Here is a 24,653-nt window from a genome sequence, read left to right as displayed (position 1 = left end):
ATAGTTCGACCTGGCTACACTATATACATAAAGACTTAAATTGGTTATCTGTTGAGTGGTTATGACGATGTGCTGATTAGGAGGAATCCATCAAAAAAAGACATCTAAAACAGATATTAAAAATAAGGTGATTAGTAATTGTAGTTAGTATAGTAACATTAAGGCTCCATACATACATTGTTCCATGTGAAAAAAATAATAAGAACAAGCTATTACTATTGGGAAAGATAAGCAACCATAAGTATCGATAACATTTTCGTAATATTGTTGAATTAACGCTAGAGACATAAGAAGATAATGTGAAGATTGTGTTGTGGAAAAGGAATAAAGACACTGTCTTCCTGAAATTGAATGGCTGAGTGCCATTCGAAATATTGGAAGAGAAATTGAAAGTACATTACAATGTGAGTAATTTAATGATTTTACAAAGTGTTCCATACACCCAATGAGTAGTCCCACATCATTTTGCTTCTTGAAATTATGATTCTTGAAAAATATTACACTTTTAAGTTTCCGACTCTCCTCTGGAACCTTGGTCACGGAGGCTAAAAATATGATAAAAAATAATTTTAAAAATTAACATTTGTCTCTTATTTTTAACCCCCTCCCCCGTGAACAAGGCTCCGGAGGAGAGCCGAAAGCTTGAATGTGTAAGATATTTTCGGGAATCAGCATTTCAAGTAAGTAAAATGTTTGTTAAAACTCCTGAGAGTGTCAGCATATTGTCGAAGTGTACCATATCACTAACATGAAATGAGACTGTAGTCGAACGACCTATGATTCCAGAGCTAAAAGAGGCAGATGATAAAATACGAATAAATGACATTCAAGATTTGTTGGAATAAAGATAAGGAAAACGGGAACCCTGAGAAAACACACGTACACTGTTATTTATCACAAACTCCTATGTCCTACATTTGAATCAGACCTCTCGCACAATATCCATGAATCCACTGTTTCTTAAAATTTTACACCATCATACTTGATATACTTGATATCGTTGTATAGGAAATTTAATATATGTTATTTTCTTAAACTATACTGGACTGTCAGATTTTGGAATAATACTTCATGTTCAATCCATTTTTACCTTAGTGTTCTTTACACACCAGACGGGGGTAGGTAAGTGATTAGCCTCCTTGCTTTGCATTAGGTCGTGGATTGGAATCTCGTGGGTGACCATCGTGATTTTTCAAAGTTCCTTCAACTGAATGCCGAAATATAGACCTGTGGGAATTTGCTAAGCTCTGTGCCATTTTTTTTTTCTTTTTTGTCTCTGGTTAAAATTATTTCATAGCTATATTTGAATCCTTGGTAACAATGAAGTATATAAATAAATTCTACTCTTCTTGTATTCCAGACATCACGACTTATCTCGTATGAGGAGCATCATTACGATCTTAGTGAGAAGTTAGTCAGCTATGAAGTACGTCCACATCTTCACATACCACCTTCTGTTTTGTTTTCCAATTTTCCTTTTGCCCAGACGGTTCCCGCTGAAAGTTCCCGAATTGTTCACGACTTCAAGACAGGTATGGTTCATAATTTAAAATCCAAGGTCACTGGCCTTTTCCTTCTTCATTGTTTTATTATTGAATTTTAAGACAATTTACAGACAGATACAGACAGTTTACAGAAGTTTGTACTTGAATAATTACTAGAAACAGATTTATATGCAAATATTTATCTATGTGTGAAACTAATTAGTCTTAAATCTGATAATTCATTACTTGACTTTGAACAATTCTCATCTGTGTTTAGCGTCTTTAGCAGTATTAGAAGAATTTCTAATGTTTTATTTTTCGGGTATGGCTCCTGAATTCGTTACATTATATTCAATATCTTCAATAATTAGATTGATGTCGAATGTTTTGTGTGCTTATAAAAAATAGCTGTATTTGTTCTAATATTAAAAATAATAAATTGTTGAAGCGGCTCAGGCTTACAAGGGACTGTTACGTTAAGTGTGGGTTTTTTTTTTATTATTAAAAACATAAAACTACTTTGATTTTGCAGGAGTGCGATATCGCATCAATGAAATCACTAGCAATTGCACCATTGAAGGAATACCACTGGACTCTCCTGATTCGGTAATGACAGATAGCCATCATATTAGGTTGCGCCACGCCCAAGAACTGCTGCAAATTGACCGTAGTGAATACGTATATTGGGGACTGGTAAGACTTCATGAAATATGTTACTTATTATCACATTGTTTTAAGATGCTTAATTTATAATCCTTGTTAATTTTTGCAGTTGTATAGTATCTTATTAGTCTTTTCTAACTGCGTGACAGAGAAGAATACAGGGTGTCCGAGAAGTCCTTCCCTGATTACAGAAATTGATAACTCAGGCTAGAAATAAGATAGAAATATGAAACTGATGTTGAATTGTTTACAAACTATAAAAGTTTTGGTCACATCAGTACACTTCCACATGAGCACCCTTGGTAGCACGTAGCACATCTAGGCGATATTCAATTTCCATCCACACATTAGCCAACATCACTGGAGGGATCCACAACAACCGACCCTGTGTTCTTGAACTTCTCATACCAGGCTTTAATGCTCTTGACATCAGGTGGAGTCCTCCCAAATGTTGTCTGGAACTGTCTCTGCACCGTGGTTAGTGATCGTGTCTCATGGTACCACAGGACACACTGTGTCTTCTCCTGGTTGGTTGGATGGCTTCTTGGGCTTCTTACTTACGTACTACAAACCTAAAACAAAAAAATTGAGACTTGGTAAAACAGAACAAACCTAACACAGACAAAAACTTTTATAGTTTGTAAACAATTCAACACCAGTTTCATATTTCTATCTTATTTCTAGCCTGAATTATCAATTTCTGTAATCAGGGAAGGACTTCTCGGACACCCTGTATATTTAGAGAGATCCGGTAACAAAGTTTTGAGGAAAATATTGGGTGCAGAATAGACGAAGAAATAAATGAATGAAGAAAAGTACGTAGTGTGGAGCTTAAGATGTTATACACTTGTTACCAAACATCATACGGTAATGAAATGTAGAAATCTACTATTTGCAGAACACATTTGCTTGCGTGGAAAATTCTCATTGGAAAGTCTTCGGAAAAACACTTTTTGGGTAAATAGATAAGATGAAAGACAAAGATATCTTAAAAATTAACAACAATCCTTATTAGATTAGCTAGGCACAGGATCCAACGGTATTTTATTTCTGCGGCCAAAATTTTCAGGCCTCTTTAAGCCATATATATTACTTCAGTTTGGACAGAGTGTCAAGGAATTAAGTTTGAAAGCTAAAAATGATAAAACTTCAACAGGAGTATTTTAACATTTTGTTACTAATTTAATTTGCGTACCGCTAATATTACAGCCATACCAAAAGGTGGTATAAAGCTCATTGTATTTGGAGACCTCTATTAACCTAAGTAATTTGCCGAGTCTATACTTAGTGTATTTTGCGTTCGAAATATGAATTGGTGGTTGTGAGGCGATCAATTGCTTATTCGTATCCCGCCTGTCAAGCACTGCATAAATATCTTGTCCGTTGTTTGGCTGCTCGTTATAAAACATAACTATCACGCATTTAAGAAACTCTTAATCGCATACCTGTATATCAATACCTAAAATTTAAAAAATAAATATTGCTAATATTAACTAACTATAAGAATGCTAACATAACAGTCGCATTGATAATGCAGATATGCTTAGCAAAACACGAGACGCTGTGGGGGCGCGTTGGCTCAGTGGTAAAGCGTTCACCTCTGGTGCTTGGGGTCCCGGGTTCGATCCCAGTCCCCGTCACGTGAACTTTGTGGTGAACAAACACCGTGTGCGTGGGTTTTCTCGAGGTTCTCCCGTTTCCTCCCACTTTCTTCATTCCACCACTTCATTCATTACTCATCATCACCGTCTCCTTTAGCCTAACCGGCATAATCGTGGGACGTAAAACTCAAATATTTCATTTCATTTTCATTTTTTTTACGAGACACTGGGCATAAAGGTAATGAATGTTAGATGTAAGTGATTGAAGATGTCAGCACTTACAAATGATCATTCCGTTCTGAACTCATCTATCAAGTTGCTTGGTTGAAATGCATGTTGTGCGTTCTTTTGTTCGGAGAGAGAAGATTGATAACTCACGATTACTTTTTTTTCTTTATCTTGTCAGTTCCCAATGTTATTTTTAATCCGAGTTCCCATTCGTTGTTTAACCAACCCTTATCTTCATGTTGTGATTTTTTGAAAGGCGTTTTTGGTTTCATTTTTAGCTCCAAACTAAATTCTTGAGTCTGCAATATTGTGTTGTGTTTTTTAAATGTTTAGAAAGAACCGTAACTGAGTGTTCTGTTTCTGCATCCCTACAATGGTCCTTGACACGGACTTTTAAATTTCTTTTAATCATACCTATATAACCTTCCAGGCTACTCTGCTTTCTCTCGTAGGCTCCTAATTTATCATTGGGATCCGTGCAATAGCTCTACGCGTCAACTGTATCGTGGAAAATATCTTATTTAGTACAGTTATCAATATAGGAATCTGGGAGATAGAAATAGTCCAGCGCATTTTTTAATAACAGTCTCAGTGTCAAGTCTGTCGAATCCATACTTCATCTTAATGAAGAAGGCCTTATAACTCAGGAATATATTAAGATGTTCCTTCTTTTTCGACTTCCCAGTTTTTACTGAATCTTATCACTTAAAATGGTTCCATGTCAGATCAAAGTAACCCATAGGAAAAGTTGTTGTCCATATGCTGTCGTGGTAGTTTACAATATGTCTTGCTCCCAATACTATGTACCATATGATCTGACACATATATTTTTAACCCCATAGTTCGTTGTCACTTAATATTTCGGACAAGATTTATTTGTTTATTTAGATGGATGTATGTGGTATAATATTATGTACTCTGTTTCATCCAATCCCATGTTCAGTATTGTAAACTATATAATTTATTGGTTGATATATACAATACAATCTTGGACCGATTTAAACAATTTCTAAATGTGATTGTAAATTAATATAATTCATAAAACATTTTTTCTTTCATCAGAGAGAAGTGAGAGGTGTCCTTTGCGATGTATGGGTAGCGAGCTTAGGTGTCCATAGAGGCTATTACTCAACAGTGGAAATTTTTCTCTCGCATAAGAACTGGACTGTTGAAATGGAGGTTATGAATCATGTGCAAAGGGTTCCCGTTGGTGTAGCTACCTATTCGACTCCTGCTGTAAGTTCACTAATTATGTTTACTACTTACTAGTACATAGACTAGAACATATAATGAACTATTTTAAGAAGTAATTGGATAGTTGACGCAATAACTGCTAAGATACGTATCTCTTAATTAAACCTTTGCCGTAGATGTTCGTACAGTATATATATATATATATATATATATATATATATATATATATATATAACTTTATTCTTTTTCTTATTCTGTGTAACTAAAATGTGTGTGTAATAGTTTTGATCATATCATATTCCATTAAAAATTGTTCAATATGTTCAAATGTTCAATATACTATAATTAATTTTATTTACGAAAAATCCGAAAAGGGTAATTTATTAGTGGGTATGAATCTGTTTGAACAGATTTCTTGAAAGCTACTAACTTCAGACTTCATAGATAAGTGCACGGTAAAGTGTCAGTGATTTACCTCTTGTGTGAAAGGTCCTTGGTTCGATTTTAGGGCATGCAAGTTTTTGGTGAATAATATCGTGTACGTGAGTTTTTCAGCCTTCTCCATTTCCTTTCACATTTACTTTCCACCATCTTTCATAAAAATTTATTTTAATCATTCCTTTCCTTTAGTCTAAAGGGTATGACCGTTGAATTTTAAATTAAATATTTCATTTAATTTTGTCATAAATAAATATTTCATTAGCAATCTTACAGTACGACGTAATTAATTTCAAACTATGTTGTTCATATTTCATTAACAACCTTAGACTGTGCCATAATAGGAGTAAACTACAATATATTTGGAACGGCAGGTGATCATCAGTGCTGATATAAATGTTCATAGTAGTTCTTAAGGCAGCAGACTACTAAATATTTTTCAAAAGCTAACAATTTTTCTTTTGCCAGTTTTTAGCAAATGAAAAGAGATAATAAAATGTAACTTACCTCAGTAATATATAATGTTATTCTACACACAAAAATACGAATCGGAAGAATTTTCAGTGTTGCCATTCATAGAAATTACAGTGTGACCAGAATTTAAATTACCCAAAAATCTAGGTTATGGCAGTGACTAGAAAAATGAACTCAACGGCAATTGATGAATTATCATGCTGTCTGTGTTCCTTGTTAATTACTTTTTAAATATTTGTATTTTAATTCTACTGTTTATTTAAATATATTTATTTTGTAATAAAAATATATTTATTTTTTTATTACAAAATAAATACAAATATTATTTAAAAAGTAGTTAACAAGGAACACAGACAGCATGATAATTCATCAATTGCCGTTGAGTTCATTTTTCTAGTCACTGCCATAACCTAGATTTTGGGGTAATTCAAATTCTGGTCACACTGTAATTTCTATGAATGGCAACACTGAAAATTCTTCCAATTCGTATTTTCGGATGTAGAATAACATTATCTATTACTGAAGTAAGTTACATTTCATTATCACTTTTCACTTACGAAAAACTGCAAAAGAAAAATGGTTAGCTTTTAAAAAATATTTAGTAGTCTGCCCCCTTAAATTACCACTGTTGATGATAAAATTATGTGAAGATCACATTGTGGGAAAAAAAAAAAAAAGCTTAAGCCATTGTGTGTCCCTGAGGAAGAGCGTCCGAATGTAACATTTCGAATATAGAAAGAAAAATTAACTGAGGATCATAAGTAGTTGGGTAATCTGTTATTATTATTATTATTATTGTTAAATATTTTTCTAATAACTCTACAGTATGCCATGATTCATGACTTAATTAGAAAGATGAAAATAAAATTTCTGATTTTACGTCCCACGGTGGTGCCCTATAGACTAAAGAAGATGGATGATTGATAAAATTGAATGATTATTAAATAATTGATAGAACGAAAACGGGTTTTTATTTTCAATCCATATTTATAATTATTGAGTTGAACTTATGTAAGCTTCTAGAACACAAAACTCGACCTGTGTACTACAGAATCCGATAATCGCAGTTAAGCGAGTTAAGAAGGCACGGACTTTTTTTTTTTTTTTTTTTTTTTTTTAACATTTTTCCGCAAGTGTTTGTACCACTTACTCTTTGATGCCGTATTTGTTGAGTATTCTTACTGTTTGTTCGGAGTTTGTTAATGTAGTTATAATTTCTTTTCAGTGCTGAGACTCTATGAGACAGCTTAACTCGAAATCCGAAGTACATTTGCTCCCGAACCACTTGTGGAATTGAAGACAGCTCTTCTTACAAAAACTGAATTAATGTTCTTATGTCTTGTGTTATAAGTACTTAGATTTTCTTATGACGGGATTTCTTGGTTCTAATCAAGATTCAGTTTTCGGATGGGAACATAAGCGATTCAGATGCCACGTTTAGCTGTATGTCCAAGTTTTGAATATTTTATTATTTCGTATTCTATTATGGAGAATAGAGTGACAACGAAATCAATCTGAAGTCTTTTCAAAAACGTGGGCATTAATTATGTTTAGTTGCACATGAGGAACTTCCAAAAATAAATGCTATAGGTACTATCGCATTAATGTAACTGAAATTGAAAGTAGAGAATTAGTTCAGTTGCTGTAAAAAAGCAAACAATGTTACCTATGTGATGTGTCAAGGGGTATTACTTTTCTACATTATTTCACAAAAGCACTGTTTGCTTATTATGGACAAAAATTTCTGAATTACTTTTTGAGCCGCTTCATAATTCATGGTTTTCTTCTTTGGGAAGAAGAGTGATTTTTGCACTTAAGGTCTAAATGAAGTAGATTAGTATGCAGTTTTTCTCTTCTGAAAATTATGAAACTGTGTACAGAACAATTTATGATGAGTTGAAGGTGTCCGCCATTTGCCTTTTTTTGGAACGAGCCATTCCAGGTCAAATCAACACAATTTGAGAACAAAATTTACCTTACCATCTCAGATTGTCATGAAATTTTGTACAGGGGTACTATTCATATAGACTAAGAAAAATACCAAATTTCAACTGTATATATCGAATGGTATTGAAGATAGGGCTATGTAAAGTTTGGAAAAAATTCCCAAAATAGCATGTTCAATGTATTTTGAAATTGAAATTGCAGCTCTCCTAATTGAGCTAGCGAGCTGGTTGAGGTGTCATTTTACAGCATTTTTCATGCCCTTTCCTGTGGTATACAACAGCGTATAGGGTAATACAAATTTTTATTTTCAAAATCAAAATCTAAACTTTACTTCAAAATTTTTCAAAAGGTACATATTTTAAAATTTTGAACTTAATTCCATGAATAGATAGTATTGTTGTAAAGCACCTGGCAAAATATGAATTTGGGATGATAATGGGTTCAGTTTAAAAAAAAAAAAAAAAAAATTGAAAACTAACACAGTTTTGATTAATACCCTGTACCTAGCTGAAATATACACGAATGCACTTTAAAAAAAAAAAAAAAAAAAACGTGAGAATATATCTGAACACTAACATGAAGAGTACAGTAATGGGTCTGAAGCATATCATACCGACTTGTAGTCTGCTGACTATACTTATTACCTCATACGTTAAAAACTAACTTAAAGCAAGTAAAACTGCTGATACTTTTGAATTTTAAAATAATATTAATACAAGTTTCAGAATAAAAAATGTTACTGTAAATAAACGTGGTTTGTAAAAAGTATACATAGAGCACTTGTACAACAGCAGGGCTGGTTGGTTTAAACCAGGTGTTTTTTATAGAAAAAAACAATTGGTGTAAAAAATGCAGAAATGCCACAAATCGTAATCACAAATGCCACGTGAATTTCATAGTGACATTTTCACATATGTCAAATCATCTGTGTTAGTTGAATCTAATATTCCCCTTGTAATTAAAGAGTCTCGATGGGCTCACAAAATTTCTCCAAGGTGGAAACCGAGTAGTGCTTCAGATGCCACTTCAAGTAATATGTCCAATCCTTCGTAGCCTCGCTGTTACATAAGGAGTTAAGCCTAAACAAACCAAACGAATTGAAGCAGCTTTAGCGGGCAGGCATGAGTTCATTGCCAAACAACAGGGAGCCTTCCTTAACTGCACAAAAGAAAATCTTAAAGAATCAGAATTTGCTGTCATCTGTGATTTTTCTGAAAATTATAGCACAGCGCCACAAGATGAAGCACAGAGCTACCACTGGACAAGCTAACAGGTCACAATCTATCCTTTTGTTTCATATTTCAAACTGGAAAACAAAGCCGAAGATGTTAAATATGTTAGTTGTTTCCGATTGCCTGGAGCACAATACAGTTGCTGTTGACACCTTTCAAAACACTCATATTTCTGACATCCGAATTTCAAAAAATTCCTAACAAGGTTTTTTATTTTTCCGACAGGTATACCGCTCAATACAAAAATAAGAAAAACTTTGAACCTCTGCTTTCATGAGGCAGCTTTAAAAGTGAAAGGATGGTGGTACTTCTCGGCTATAGCACATGGAAAAGGGCCTTGCGATGAAGTATGCGGTTCCGTAAAGAGACCCTATGACAATCAAATTCAAACTCCAATACAACTTTTTGAGTGGGCAGTAGAAAACATTACCAAAGTAAATTTTGCGTACTCAACCCAAGAGGAATATACTGAAGCTGACATGTTAATGGAAAGTCACTTCAATCAAGCATTGACTATCAAAGAAACACAGCAATATCATGCATTCATTCCCAAAACTACATCAACATTATTGGTGAAACACTTTTTAGATGGTTTGCAGAGTTGAGAAAAGGAAATGTCACAATCTCCAAATAAACTTCAATTAGAAGTTATGTCAGGCTATGTCACCGCTGTCTGAAGGAAATTGGTGGTTCGGGTATGTTTTACAAAAAATGAGGAACTTGCTGAAATAAAAATAACTTTTCTTCATCCACCTGACCATCTCAATCATTCTCATATCCAAGAAGCGCAGATGTTCTGTGGATGTCTGTAGCGGACATTCTGACAAAAGTGAATCCTATAACACCCGATGAAAGAAGTTATGTTCTCCTTGAAAGTGATGTATGCCGAACAAATGTGGCTTTTTCAAATTTCAAGTGATGAACGTATCCTATTACTTACTGAAAAGTTTTACTATAAAATCATCTATTCTCTTTCTTCAGATTAGTGTTCATTTTTATTTTCACAGAAGTGTAAAACTTACAAGGAAGGGTCACGCAGTGGCTCCGCTGAGATCCGAACGAGACAATTGTGTTTGCATTTGAAATGTTATAACTAGATGAATCCCAAAGTTATACGTGCCACCGGGAGGAATATCGTGAGTTACAACATATTTTGTAATGTAAGAACTACAAAAAAATTACATGGCAGAATAGTTTGAACCGAGTCATTTGTTCGGAAACGGTTGGGTAAGTGGAAAACTCGGCCAACACGTATCCCATCATTTTCAACGACAAACTTTTTGGGGTAAAAAACTTGATCCCAGGGTCCCCCGCAGGGTCCCAGACGGGGTCCAACTCAAAATTTTCAAATGGCAAGGGGGGTTAAGTGGCACATCATTTGAAAGCTGTTGTAAAATGAAAGAAAATGCAGCAGGTCTCGACTCTCTACAACAACCCTGGGCAAAATCACGGAGGGTCAAAATGTCAACAAAAACTTAATTGAAAAGTCCACGGTCACCCCTATAAATCGGAAATGGTGAGACTTGAAAATAGGAAGGAGTCTGGCATTATGTTCAAAGTCCAACAATTTAAGTGAAAACGTCTTGTCCCAGGGTACCCACAGGGTCCCAGGTGGGGTCCAACTAAAAAGTTTCAAATGGCAAGAGAGGTTAAGAAGCTCATCGTTTGCAAGATCTTGTTAAATGAAAGTAGATGAAGCAAGTCTTGACTTTCTACGACAACAGTACAAATCTAAATCTCTATTTTTCTCTATTATGTATTTAGAAATACTAGGAAGACTAAACAACAATTGAATTTCGATTCACTTCAACTATTATTTCATTCGGTAACAACATATATATGGTTTCTTCTTAATGCACGTTCGTCACGGTACTCTCGGCATTATTTACTTGAATATAACGAATATGCGATGAACACACAACTATGACTTCCTACTCATAGTTAAAAAAAAAAAAAAAAAAGTTGAACACCTTCGGGTATTTTTCTAATTTTGTCATATGTAGTTCATACAGAAAGAACTTGCTGCATCAGTAAGTTGGGGGCTCTATTGTAACGTATTCGTGATGGTTACATTTGTATGTCATTCGTTGGTTTGATCTCAATACTTCAAACAATACCAAATAAAAAAAAAAAAAAATCATTTGCAAGATTGGCAAGTAGTACCAAACATATGTAAGTCATTTCAGTACATCGAACTGCGTCAAACTTTGTTGGCTTGGTCACAGTATTCCAAGAAATAACATGTTTATATACAAACTCGCGCCGCGTTTTTCACGCTGGCAGCCATATTGGATTACAGATTATACTCTTTGATATTTTGTGGACTATTAACCATAAACGTTCACTTCTCCAACACCAGTGGTGTGAGCTGGATATGCGTTCGATACATAGTGCGGCATTTTGAACTCAAGATGTCGCGTTTTTGAACATTTTGCATATTTTAGTCACTTACTAATTAACATTAATGCCAAATTTGTTTTCCTAGCTTCAGCAGTTCGGTATGCTTATCCTTTCGATATAGCTTTTAAGCGGCCATCTTGGATTGTTTTCAAATTTGTTTACATTTTGACCCACCGCAATTTTGGACAGGGTTGTCGTAGAAAGTCGAGACGTGCTCCATCTTCTTTCACTTAACAAGAGCTTTAAAACGATGTCCTACCTCTCTTGCCATTTGAAATTTTTTAGTTGGACCCCACCTGGGACCATGTGGAGACCCTGGGACAAGACGTTTTCACTTAAATCGTTATACTTTGAAAATAATACCACACATCCTTTTCTGTTTTCACATTTGTCTCACCATTTCCGATTTATAGGGGTGACCATGGACTTTTCAATTAAGTTTTTGTTTACATTTTGACCCGTCGCCATTTTGCACAGGGTTGTTGTAGAGAGTCGAGACCTGCTGCATTTTCTTTCATTTTACAACAGCTTTCAAATAATGTGCCACTTAACCTCCCTTGCCATTTGAAAATTTTGAGTTGGACCCCGTCTGGGACCCTGCGGGGGACCCTGGGACAAAGCTTTTTACCCCAAAAAGTTGTCGTTGAAAATGATGGGATACGTGTTGGCCGAGTTTTCCACTTACCCAACCGTTTCCGAACAAATGACTCGGTTCAAACTATTCTGCCATGTAATTTTTTTGTAGTTCTTACATTACAAAATATGTTGTAACTCACGATATTCCTCCCGGTGGCACGTATAACTTTGGGATTCATCTAGTTATAGCATTTCAAATGCAAACACAATTGTCTCGTTCGGATCTCAGCGGAGCCACTGCGTGACCCTTCCTTGTTAGTATTCTTGTATTATTACCATACGTACAGAGTATTCTTGAAAAATAAGTATTAGTTTTGATTTTTTTTGTACCCATTATCATTCCAAATTCATGTTTTGCCAGGTGCTTTACAACAATACTATCTATTCATGGAATTAAGATTACATTTGGTAGATGCTAGATGTGAACTGTGTCATAAAAGCCGATATAATGGATGATGCTTTTGAATTCCCGTCTGATTTCGAAAGCGGAGTCTTGCATAATGAGAACTTCTGGAGCGTTCCTTAGATTTCAAATTTTGATGATGATATTCAGCTGTTCACCGGGAGACCACCAATTGTACTCCATTGACAATATTGAAACAGATGTTCTGTTTATACAATATTAGTAAATTTATTATTTCCTATTCTATTGTGGAGAATAGAGTAAAAACGAAATCAATCTGAAGTCTTTTCCAAAACGTAGACATTAATCATGTCTGAGTTACACATGAAAAACTTTCAAAGATAAATCCAGTAGGTAGACTTCTACAGGATTTATTTTTGAAATCCTTCAGTATAGAAGTCCTGAAGAAATATTGTATCTCACATCGACTTCATCTTATGGAGCACACAAAACCTGCATGATACAAAGGGCTGTAAGAGTCATACCGCCTCGTAGTATTTTCAGAGTATTTTCAGAAACTTCTCAATGAAGAAATCCCGAGAGAAACTTGCGAAAATCTATCCACCAATCAGGGATTGGTTCGGCCTGTGACCATGGTAGAGATAGAAAATGGCATGAAAATTATGAAAAATGCTAAAGCTCCAGGATCAGATAATCTTCCTATTGAAGCATAGATAAGTTTAGGTAAAGGAGAAGTGAAATGGTTTACTCGATTTTTTAATAGGATATTGGAAGCAGAAAATATTCCAAACGAATGGAAAAGCATCTACATTCTACCGGTTTTTTAAAACAAAGGAGATGTGCAAGAATGTGGCATCCACAGAGGAATAAAACTTATGAGCCATGAATGAAGCTCTGGTTGAGAGTGATAGAAGCAAGATTGAGATAAGAGACCGAAATAGCAGAGAACCAATTTGGTTTCATGTGAAGACGATCGACAATGGATGCAATATTTGCACTTAGGATGCTAACGGAAAAGTACAGAGAATACCAGAAATATCTTTATGCGGTTTACATCGACCTAGAGAAAACGTATGTTAGAGTGCCATAGGATCTTATTTGGTGGTCACTGAAGAAGTGTGCTCCGAACAGATACATCTATGTAATTGAAGATATGTGTAATGGATGTAGGACAGGAATGAAGAGCGCGCGCAGAATAATAGAAGCGTTTACAGTTAAAGTGGGACTTCATCAGAGATCTAGTCTAAGCTTATACTTTTCTGTAATTGTGATGGACGAACTTACAAAGAATATCCAAGAGTTAACATTTTGGATATGCCATCTGCGGATGACATCGTGCCTGTGAATGAGACCAAGGCAGCACTGCAAGAGAAATTAGATGGTTGTAGAGCAAATGGCTTAGAATTAGTAAAACCAAGACACAATATTTATATTGTCCTGTCAGGAAAAATGTATCGATAATACAAGAATACGACTAGACGAAAAGAGTTAATGACGAAGAAATCCAAGTGCTTGGGATCAATACTGCAGGGAAATGCAAGAACAGAAGATGTAAACAGCAGAATTAAGTGCGGTTGGACAAAATGGAGAGAAGTGACAGGAGTATTGTGTGACCGTAAGGTACCAATACTCCTTAAAAGAAAAGTTTATAAAATAATAGTAAGCCTGCCGTATTATACGGAGCGGAATGTTGGACGATGAAGAAAAGAGAGGAACAGAAGTTGTTATTGCGGAGATGAAGATACTGTGGAAGGACAAAATTAAGAATGAAAGGATCCGAGGAACAGTAAAGATGAGACCAGTAGTAGAAAAACCGCAAGAAAGTAGACTGAGATGGTTGGAATATGTAACTCGCTGAATGGATGCTATAGAACTGAATGGAAAACGAGGCCAAGGCCGGCTAAAAAAGTGGTGGGGAGATTGTGTTCACTATAATTGAAAACATATAAAAGACCTTCAATTTACACTACATTCGACATGCATCAATATTAATAGGCATTTCTTCTTTTCTTCTACTATCTGTATTCTACTCACTAAAAAAAAAAAAAGAAAAAAAACTACATGTCACTTATATACTTCAGGTAAAGATATTCGCTAAGTGTAAATTAAGGTCGTTGCACTTAAATTTGGAACTGTAATCTGTATTTTCAAATGCATATCTAAACTAATGTGAACACGGAGCAGTTAGATGACCAACGACTGAAGAGAACATTTAAAGTCTGTGGCCCGATAAAAGTCAGGTTTGTGTTATTTCATATGAACTGCAAGCTTCGGTATTAAACGAAACAAACAACTATGTTACTGCAAAAGTACAAACTATTTGATCATGCTGTTAGTGCAAGGTTAATTGTGTTATTCTTACTACTATATTTAGTGTATGACGATTTTCATCCAAAAACTATTTTTTTCTTATACAAAATGGAGTATTCGTTTATTGAATAAACACTGAAAATTTTTATTGAAAAATTTTGTAAACTTCGAAAATACCAATTTCTGCGTAGATTTTATGTTGGAAAATTCAGGGAAATTTAGAGAATACGAAGAATTGGTACATTATCCTAAGAAAACAAGACATTAATGAATAATTCAATAAAATACGGAAAAATTGTAATGGATATTTTACTGAAAATAATGAATTTAATCCTGTAGAACTAACAGTTTACGACCTATTATAATACTAAAAAAATTAACTTGAATATTAATAATAATAATAATGAAAGAGCTGTTAGCTACAATATAACAGCAGAAAAACATATATAGTAAAATAGGATGATTTGGAGTATTTCATTCTGCAATAGGGCTCCTTGAGTATATGTACTGCTTTTTGCTGTCAAGAAGACGAGACATCTCTTCCCACTGAATACCAGTTGAGCCCCTTCAGATGAGATATCATCTGAATGAACAAGTTGGTGCGGTATGAATTGGTCGCAAAGGACCTACTTCTTAGCCTGCAAAGTCTCCAGATTTTACCCCCTGCGTTGTAAGAGGATGGTAAGAGAAAAATGTATGCTGGAAACTCATTGAAGATGGGTGACCTAATGAAGAAATTTCGTCATTGTTATTCATGACTTTGGAAATAAAGATCATTAACATGGAGTAATGGTTGCATGAAAGTGTGGACGTCGTTATAGTATAGTTGAAGATCTGGCGTTAAACAGCTTTACGACGTCGTAATTTAAGGAAAGTTCTAGAAGTTATTACATGTTGATTGAGCTTTCAACCTGGAATCCATAACACACTCAAATCCGACGACACTTGAAAAACGTTTTGCATAAACACATACTGTAAATGATGTTCTATTAAAGCAGTATATTTCACGCTGAAGATAATTTTAAATCAGTTCATAACTGCTTTCACCATATAAAAATTTTGAAGTGAAGAACTAAAGTAAACTTGCTAATAAAGCAAGCTAAGAGGTTAAAAGAAAGCTCTTGCATAGGGATCGAAACAAACACAATCGAATTAACGGAACACATTTTATTGTTATAAATGCATTGATTGTACACTGTTTATATTTAATCTAAAATCTTCGCTAAGCTGATCTCTTACTTTTTTGTTTTGGTGAATAACTGGTAATATATATGAAGTAATAATTATATTCAAGACTTTTCGTATAGTGGTGTAGTTGCCAAACTTATGAAGCTTCTGAGCTACCGTACCGTTTTTAAATCGTGCTGTGAGCTACCAACATTACAAAGAAATTCTTATATTTGTTTATTACCTATAAACGTACATTTCTACTTAAGTATGAAATCAAACTATCCTAATTAGAAAATACACATAAAATACACACAATTCTAATATACACATGAAAAACCTAATGTGCACAACCCCATGCATATACAATCAGCTGTGAGATGAGGCTGACAATCGCAGTTACGCGGGAGAAACAAGCAGTTGTCGTCAGCGCCCCCTGTTGTTAGCGTCAGCTCAGTGGAGGAATCAAGGTTAGCCTACCGGAGCGTTAACACGATGTACCGAAAATGTTCCCGCGCGCTACTTGTAGCTCGCGATCGACGGTTTGGCGATCACTGGTATAGTATATACATTGTGCCCAATAATTATGACGTCATAAACAGCTACGCATTCAAATTTCTTGTGTATAAAAAAAGGTTTGGAAACAGTTGTTTTAATAGCATTTTGTAGATTCAACTTGGCTTACTTGCTATATTATTTATATTTTTCATTGTTTTTAAGTTATTCACTAATTTTTTTAACGGGTTAATTCAGCGAAGAGCCTGAAGTCATTTTACTGTATACTGCGTGATTTTTTTTTTTTTTTTTATGTGAAACTATGGTGTATATGATATGAATACTATTAGATGTGTACATGTTTTTTGTGTAGTAATGATCAAAACCTTGCATTGTTAAATTCTGTATTTAACATTTGGAAATTTTTCTTAGGATAACACAAGTGCCTTCCAAAATGTGGCAAGTACTCATTACTTTGCCTACAGAACAGGCCATCCTGCCTGGTCTAAGTTTGAAATAACACCATGTCTCAATCGAATTAACCGCCTCTTCTTAAAGCTAACTCTTCAAGGTAGCTTATTAACACCTCTCTTCATTTTCATGTGTGTGCATGTTTGTTTTCGTGTTTTTTTAGTTACGAGTTTTGGATGTTGTTTTTAATACTACATTGATAAACTAGTCGTAGTAGTTTGAATTGTTGCTGTAGTTAGCGCTCCTTATATTTAATAGCAGAAATAAGCATTTAAAATTATACAGTGTATTTAAATTCGCTAGCATCCAGACTTGTACAAGGTAACCAAAAAAGTTCCTGCCATTCTAGAGCAGTGATAAACAAAGATAATGCAGTGGATGGTACATACTTTTAGGTTTCGAAGTTATCTCCATCTGCATTCAACACCTTTTGCTAACGTTCCTGCAGCTGCACAATACCCTGGTGATAAAACTCGGCGGTCGTGGATGCAAAGAAGTCCGTGAGTGCGTTCCGCAGGTCTCCCTCATTTGCGAAGGATCTCCCACGGAGGGCTTGTCGAAGGAATGAAATAAGTGGTAATCTGTTGGCGCAAGATCTGGTGAATATGGTGCATGGCACATTGTCTCCCAGCCAAGTTGCTGAAGTCTGTCCTGGATCCTCTTTGCCACATGAGCTTGGCATTGTCGTGCAGGAACAGCACATCCTTGCGATTCACTAGTGCCGGCTCCTCCTACCGTATGCACGGTGCACCCTTTGCAACTGCTGACAGTATAAGTCATTAGAGATGGTCTGATCAGGTGGAAGGAGTTCGTAATGCACCACTTGCCGCCAGTTCCACCATACACAGTGCATAACCTTTCGTGGGTGCAGAGGTGGTCTTGAGGTGTGAGGAACACAGTCATGTAGCAACAGCTAATGTCTGGTATGCTTGTGAGTGTCATAGAGAACCCACTTTTCGTCACCAGAGAGCTGGGTGTGTTCAGATGCCGAGTGAGCAAGAACAAACAGGCTGTCATTCGTTGTTCTTTGTTGGCTGCCGACAACGTGCGGGATACCCACTTGCTTAACGTGGAAGACTTCCCTATCCCATTCAGGTGCAGTCTGACTGTTTCAGCGGAAACATGGAACTTTTCTGTAAGTTCGTCACACGTTAGATCACTGTTCTTCTCGGTGGTTGCTTCCAAGGCCTCATCATACAACACATGGAGTTGTCCACTGCGAGGTTCATCTGAAAGGCTCACATCTCCCGAACGGAAATTCTAGAACCAATGTCTGGCGGTGCGCCCGTTCATGGCATTCTCCTTAAATGCTTGGCATATGCGGTGACTTGATGCGGCAGCTGACAAGCCTACTTTACCAGGTGTACCAGTTAGTAATGCGGATTTTGTTCGATAGGTAGTGTTGCAGCAGAGTGCTTTCGGTTCGATGTCAGGTGTGTGCTATTTCGTTCTAGTGATAAGAGCGTGCAGTCCTCGGTCAAGTGGGACGAAGCTGTTAACTGCATAGAAATATTTATTCTCAGACATGGCAAAGTTCATGCCGAAAAAAGAGCATGTGCGGGAAGTGTTACTTCATTTTGAAGCAAAGTGCTGCTGAAAGTTTTCGAATTCTTCGGGAAGCTTATAGTGAACATGCTCCATCTCAAGATACCTGTGAACGCTGGTTTAAACACATTAAGAGTGCCGATTTCAATGTTAAAGACATCAAATGACCAAGCTAACCGAAAAAGTTTGAGAACCAAGAACTGCAAGCATTATTGGATGAAGATGCGTGTCAAACTCAGAAACAACTCGCCAAAAGATTGAAAGTTGCTCAGCAAACGTTTTCCAATCGTTTAAAAGCAATGGGTGAGGTTTTGAAGAAAGGGAAATGGATGCCACATGAACTGACTGAGAGACAAATGGAAAATCGAAAAGTCATCTGTGAAGTCCTACTTCAACGTCACCAAAGAAAATCCTTTCTACATCGCATAGTGACTGGTGACAAAAAGTGGCTTTATTTTGAAAATCCTAAACGCAAAAAGTCGTGGATTGATCCAGGTCAGCCATCAACATCGACTGCAAGGCCAAATTGGTTTGGACAAAAGACAATGAATGCTCTGTGTGTGGATAGATGAGGAGGGTGTAGTGTACTATGAGCTTCTCAAACCCGGTGAAACTGTTAATAGTGATCGCTACCGACAATAAATCATCAATCTCAGACTTTGATCGTCAAACGACCACATTGGGCAACAAGACACGGCAAAGTAATTTTGCTTCATGATAACGCGTCATCATACAATTCAAAGCCTTTTAAAACACGTTAAAGGACCTAGGCTGGGAAATATTAGCTCACCCGCCTTATTCACCAGACCTTGCCTCTCCAGATTACTACTTGTTCCGGTCGATGCCACACGCACTTTCTGAGCAGCACTTCCGAACGTATGAAGAGGTGAAACAGGGGGTCTGTGAAGAATTTGCTTCCAAGGACACCAAGTTCTTTTGGGACGGTATCCGCAAGTTGTCTGAAAGATGGAAGCAATGTGTAGATAGCGATGGGCATTACTTTGAATAAACCCCTTTTGTTGTTTCTGTGAAACTTTTCTTATTTTCTTTGCGTACCAAATCCGCATTATTAAGTGGTACACCTGGTAAAGTCATACAACAAACACGTGCAAACAAGCTACTTCGATACTTCCATTTCTCTTCGACACTGCTGTGACTATGACTGCTGTATGTGCGCAACGTGCTTGTATTAATGAAGGTCGATAGTCAGACTAACTCCTGATCGTTGGCAGACACATGTGTCATTCGTTTCCTCCTTATGAGCGCATGATTATTGGAATGTTAAAAACGGCAAGAACTTTTGTGGTTATCTTATATATACTCATTGGCAAGTAAAGTAGTGCTCCAAGAAGCTTCTTTGAAATCACGAAAGACGAGAGAATGGCGAAGGAGATGTGATTATGTAGCAGATAAGTGGACTATTCAGTAAAATGATATAGTACTTTCAGTATCGGTGTATTGTGTAAGACACATGTAGCAATACAATCTGGATAGAGAAACATAGTAAAGTCTAATGCTGAATGGGTCTTAATTAAAGGGAAAAAACACATGAGATTATATAATCTCCCTGTGCATGTCATTGCATCATTATTATTCCTCTTACTACAATTAGCGAAAATATAAGAAATGACTCCTTACACAATAAGAAATGGCTATCAATTGTGGGTGTACATCATTCAACCAAGTCCAGATTTATACGTAAGTATGGTTGTCATTTATAGCTACCACTGAAGTCAAGTTCTAATATGCAATTTTCTTCGCAATCTTGCGGATAGATACAAAGATCTTTAGTAATGCTATATCTGGATAGTCGATAAAAATGTCTTTCGGGGTCATTCACAGAATGACTTTTTGAATTATTACAGTCTCCTAGTTATCTGCTGGATCGTTTAGTATCTTGTAGGCATGTTTATTTCTTCATATTCTCGCTATTTCCAAAAACAGTCGTACAGTGAAGTAGGAATAACCAATCACAGAATTTGCTCGACAGAAGATACATTTGTATCGATGGTTTGAAACTTTTTTTTCAATATGTTTATGAGCAAGTGTATGAAATGTTCAGAAAGAATAATAGCAGGAAGAAAAAAACTAGAAAAATAAGAATTATTTTGACAACGCTACTTTCAGTATTAAAAGGAAAGCAATTCTTGTTTTGTAGAAAAATACTGAAGAGCCAACGAAGTTCATGTAGGACTAGGACAGTATTAGTACTACTTTCACAGCATTTTTATTGTAATGATGTACTTTTAAATTACTTCGATATTTGCAATAGTGTCCATAAGAATCACCATCATCTTTATAATAATCATAAAGTGTCTCTTAAATTCTGTCGTAGTTCATGCATGATAAATAGCTTTCTTCACCCTTACATTGTTTTACATTAGTTTCTATTTCATTCTATGTAGTGAAATCATATTTATTTGGTCTACACAACCAAACCAATAAAAAAAGAGAGAAGTGACTGGGGAGTTAACGGTTATCATTAACGGAGTTAACGGTTAACGGCATCAGCTATTAAGCTATGCAGGGGAAAAACGATTAAAAAGAAATATTACATGGAACCTAAAGCAATGTAAACAGTAAAAAGGTTACTCTAAGACCATAGATGAATTCGAATTATTATACCTGCGAATTGGATTAACAATATTAGCTCAAACTAATTAACAATATTAGCTCAAAGTAATCAATTTGTTCCTTTATAATTATTTATTATTAAGTCCACCCTAATACAATACTTGCTCCCCATAATCAACGTTATTTTCTGAACACAAGGTCAACATCGACTAACACTGAAACACCTTCATTCTGCTAATCCTTCTATTGTTATGAACTGCAACACAATTACTGTCAACAATAGTATATCTAAGTATATCACTTCCTTTTCTTTAACATAATACATTCATTCAACTTCCGAACACGTCAGTGTCCATACATTTTAACATTCCGTCTGACTACAGCCTAGACTTCTTTCCATAGTCTGTATCCAAATAATAATGCCAAGAATTTCTAACCTTGTTCTTCTGAATATAACTGTTTGTAGGTTTATGAAGTGTCATTATTGTTTGTATATATATCATTGTTTCAGCAAAGTGTGTAAATGCTTACATTTGATTCGAAGGATTATAGTTATACTTAAATCCAGACCCTGTAAGCGTGTAGTAGATAGTACTCTTGTATTCCTTGTACTTTTTCGTATTATCTTCATTCTATCAGTTCTTCTATCGTCGTTTCTCTCTTACAGGTGTCAACCATCTCCTTTGCTTATAAGACGGAGAATACTGTGTTCTCGTGTATAAATGCTCTTAAAAAGTTGAAATGCTGAAAAGTTCTCTGAGTATTCATTGTAAGCTGTTGTGGATGCATGTCGAGTACTTCTTCAACTTCTTTTTAATTTATATGGTTTCGCGCTGTAATTGATTTTCAGAATAAATTGAATAGATTTTCAGAAGAACCAAAAGCACAATTCAAGTACACAGGAAATATCAAAAATATGTATTTTTTTAATAAAACCATGTAACAGTTTGAACATACCGTATTTGCATATCCACAGCACTAACGGATGCAGAGATCAGTTCTAATGTTGCTGTGTGTATATATAATCAGTTCTTATTTTTCCGTTGCAATATATTGTGTAATGGGTATTTAGGTGCTTAAGGAACGATCCGGTTCTTTTGATCATTTTGGTTCTTTCTGGTCCTTTTGCAATATTTATTTTAATTTCCGAGGAAAATGCCATTTAACAGATTTTTCTCGGAGGTGCAACAAATGTTATATTGTAATATTAAAAAATCAATCAAATTGTATTATGTATCACATTCATTAAATCAAGAGAATATGATACGAAATATTTAAGTAGTGTGGGCGTACTCACACTCAACGCCAATCAATTAAATCAAATTCGTTGCATTTACCTCGCATAATCTTAAGAATACAGATAATCTAGTACTAACTGTCGTTCTTAGTAAGTGTTTACTCTTCGTATATTTATTCACATATATTTTTATTTGTACAGTTTATTTTATTTTCGTTCGATGGTTTGATATGATGTTGCATGATTTAAGCTTTTATATTTGTAGTGTGCAAAAGATTGGTAAGTTCACTAGCCAACTTTGTCGTAAGACTGCAAACGTTTTTGTGAGTCGTTGCTTTCAAATTAAAATTGTGTGAAGTTCTCTGTGTATTTCCGTAGCTTTTGTTGTACACATCTTCATGTAGTTATAACGTTTCAAGAAATTATAACTTTCTTTTTATTATTTCAACTTGAAATTTTATTCATAATATTTTTCTGTTCATATTATAGTGACGTATAATGAGTTGGTACAGTTCAGTTTAGAAGCTGCCCAAGATTCTCTTCGCCGAGCTATAGCCGGAATCGCAGGCGTTTCACCACTTCGTATTACTCAGCTGACGGTAAGTGTCTTTGAGGTTATTAGTCGCATCTGTTATGCAGTTCTTAAAGTAGTGGGAAAGTTGAGATAATAGATTTCCCCTGCTTCCTAAAACTGGAATATTTTTCTTAGAGAAATACTAACCTTGAACTCACTTAATATGTTCTGTCAACGGTTGGGTATTAGCCTCGATATTAAGGAATGTATACGTCGACATCCCCTCTCCTCAAGAAGGCTTGAATGAGCAAATCAAAGATCAAGACGATCCCCATTTTGTTTTTTGACATAAGAGGGATTGTTCACCGTGAGTTTGTTTCTCCCGGGACAGCGATTAGCTCTAAATTTTAATTAGAAGTTTTCAAGAGATTTAGACCAGGGATCCGACGCGTCAGAGTTGAGTTGATTTTTAGTTTAGCGTCCCTTTCAGCAACGAGGTTGTATGAGACGTGAACCTACTGATTAACGTGGAATCCGAATCACATGAGCTTTCGCTGGGAATCGAACCCGGATCTCCCACGCCAAAGGCGCGTACGCTAACCGCTTAGTCACGAGGGAGCTCTACCCGACGCGTCAGAATAGACATCAGCGGCAATTGGAAACTTCATCATGACAACGCGCCAGCCCACACTGCCTTCGTCGTGACCAGCTACCTGGCCAAATCTAACGTGGCAACGCTGCCTACAGTCTCAACTTGGCCGCCACAGACTTCCTTTTGTTTTCCCGTTTGAAATTCTCCTTGAAAGGACATCGTTACAGAACAATTGACGACGCGAAAGCAGCTTGCGAAATAGCTTTAAAAACGCATTTCCTGAACAGGCCTTCTAGAATGCCTTCGCAGATTGAAAATTCCGCTGGTAAAGATGTTTCGAATAAGGAGCACAATAATTCGAAGAATTTTAATGAGATATTATATTTCTGATTATTAAGTAAATAATTGTTTTGTTCTTTCATACTTGTAGACTTCGTGATATTACTTTCCTTACATACCTTGTAAGAATGTACTTCGTAAAGTTTCTGGATATATTAATTTTGTCATTTAAACACTCTAGTGTGTTGTCATTATTGTAAGAAGGTATTTTGTTTTATACATTGTTCAAACATTAAAACATACATAATAATTTTATCTAACATAACATTAATGTTATTCGTTTGATGTTACTTGTAGTATTTGAGTATATTTGGCATTTCTGTGAAGTTTTCTACTGTTCTTTAATAATGTTTTTCCCGAATGAAAAAAAAAAATAGTTGATCTGAGGAAGATTCGAACCCTAATCTGCCGCATGGAAAATCCATATACTAACCACAAGATCACGCCGAGGACTGGTAAACGGAATTCATTTTAGTAATTTTCCTTTCACTTTTTCTTCCTAGCATGATCCCTTAATGACTATTTTGTTAAATTTACTGTAATATTCTATGGTTTGACATGAGAAATGTGTTGTATTAATTTGGAAATTATTCCGTTAGGAATATTGTTTACAAAATCATTGAACGATTTTACATTCTGACAAATCGGTTGGGGCTGTGTACATGTTTGTGTATTTGAGGTTGAGATAGTATTCTTTGGAACTACTTTTATCACAAACTATTATTTCTTGTGGTGTATTTTAAAATCA

At 35.5% G+C, this 24,653-nt stretch overlaps 1 protein-coding gene across 1 annotated transcript in view; it reads left to right on the top strand.

Annotated features, from left to right (window-relative positions):
- Positions 1-24,653, top strand: part of LOC145668439 (uncharacterized) — a 62,184-nt gene that overhangs the window by 22,399 nt on the left and 15,132 nt on the right. Inside the window, exons 6-10 of the mRNA XM_081736303.1 lie at positions 1,361-1,532; positions 2,017-2,177; positions 5,039-5,212; positions 17,066-17,204; positions 22,950-23,059. Of these exons, the coding sequence (XP_081592429.1) occupies positions 1,361-1,532; positions 2,017-2,177; positions 5,039-5,212; positions 17,066-17,204; positions 22,950-23,059 (756 nt within the window). The remainder of the gene's footprint in view (positions 1-1,360; positions 1,533-2,016; positions 2,178-5,038; positions 5,213-17,065; positions 17,205-22,949; positions 23,060-24,653) is intronic.

This window comes from Thermobia domestica, chromosome 13, assembly GCF_964235325.1.
Source record: "Thermobia domestica chromosome 13, izTheDome1.hap1.1, whole genome shotgun sequence".
NCBI lineage: Eukaryota > Metazoa > Arthropoda > Insecta > Zygentoma > Lepismatidae > Thermobia > Thermobia domestica.
Note: the sequence above shows the minus strand (reverse complement) of the source record. Positions and strands in the feature narration are given on the sequence as shown.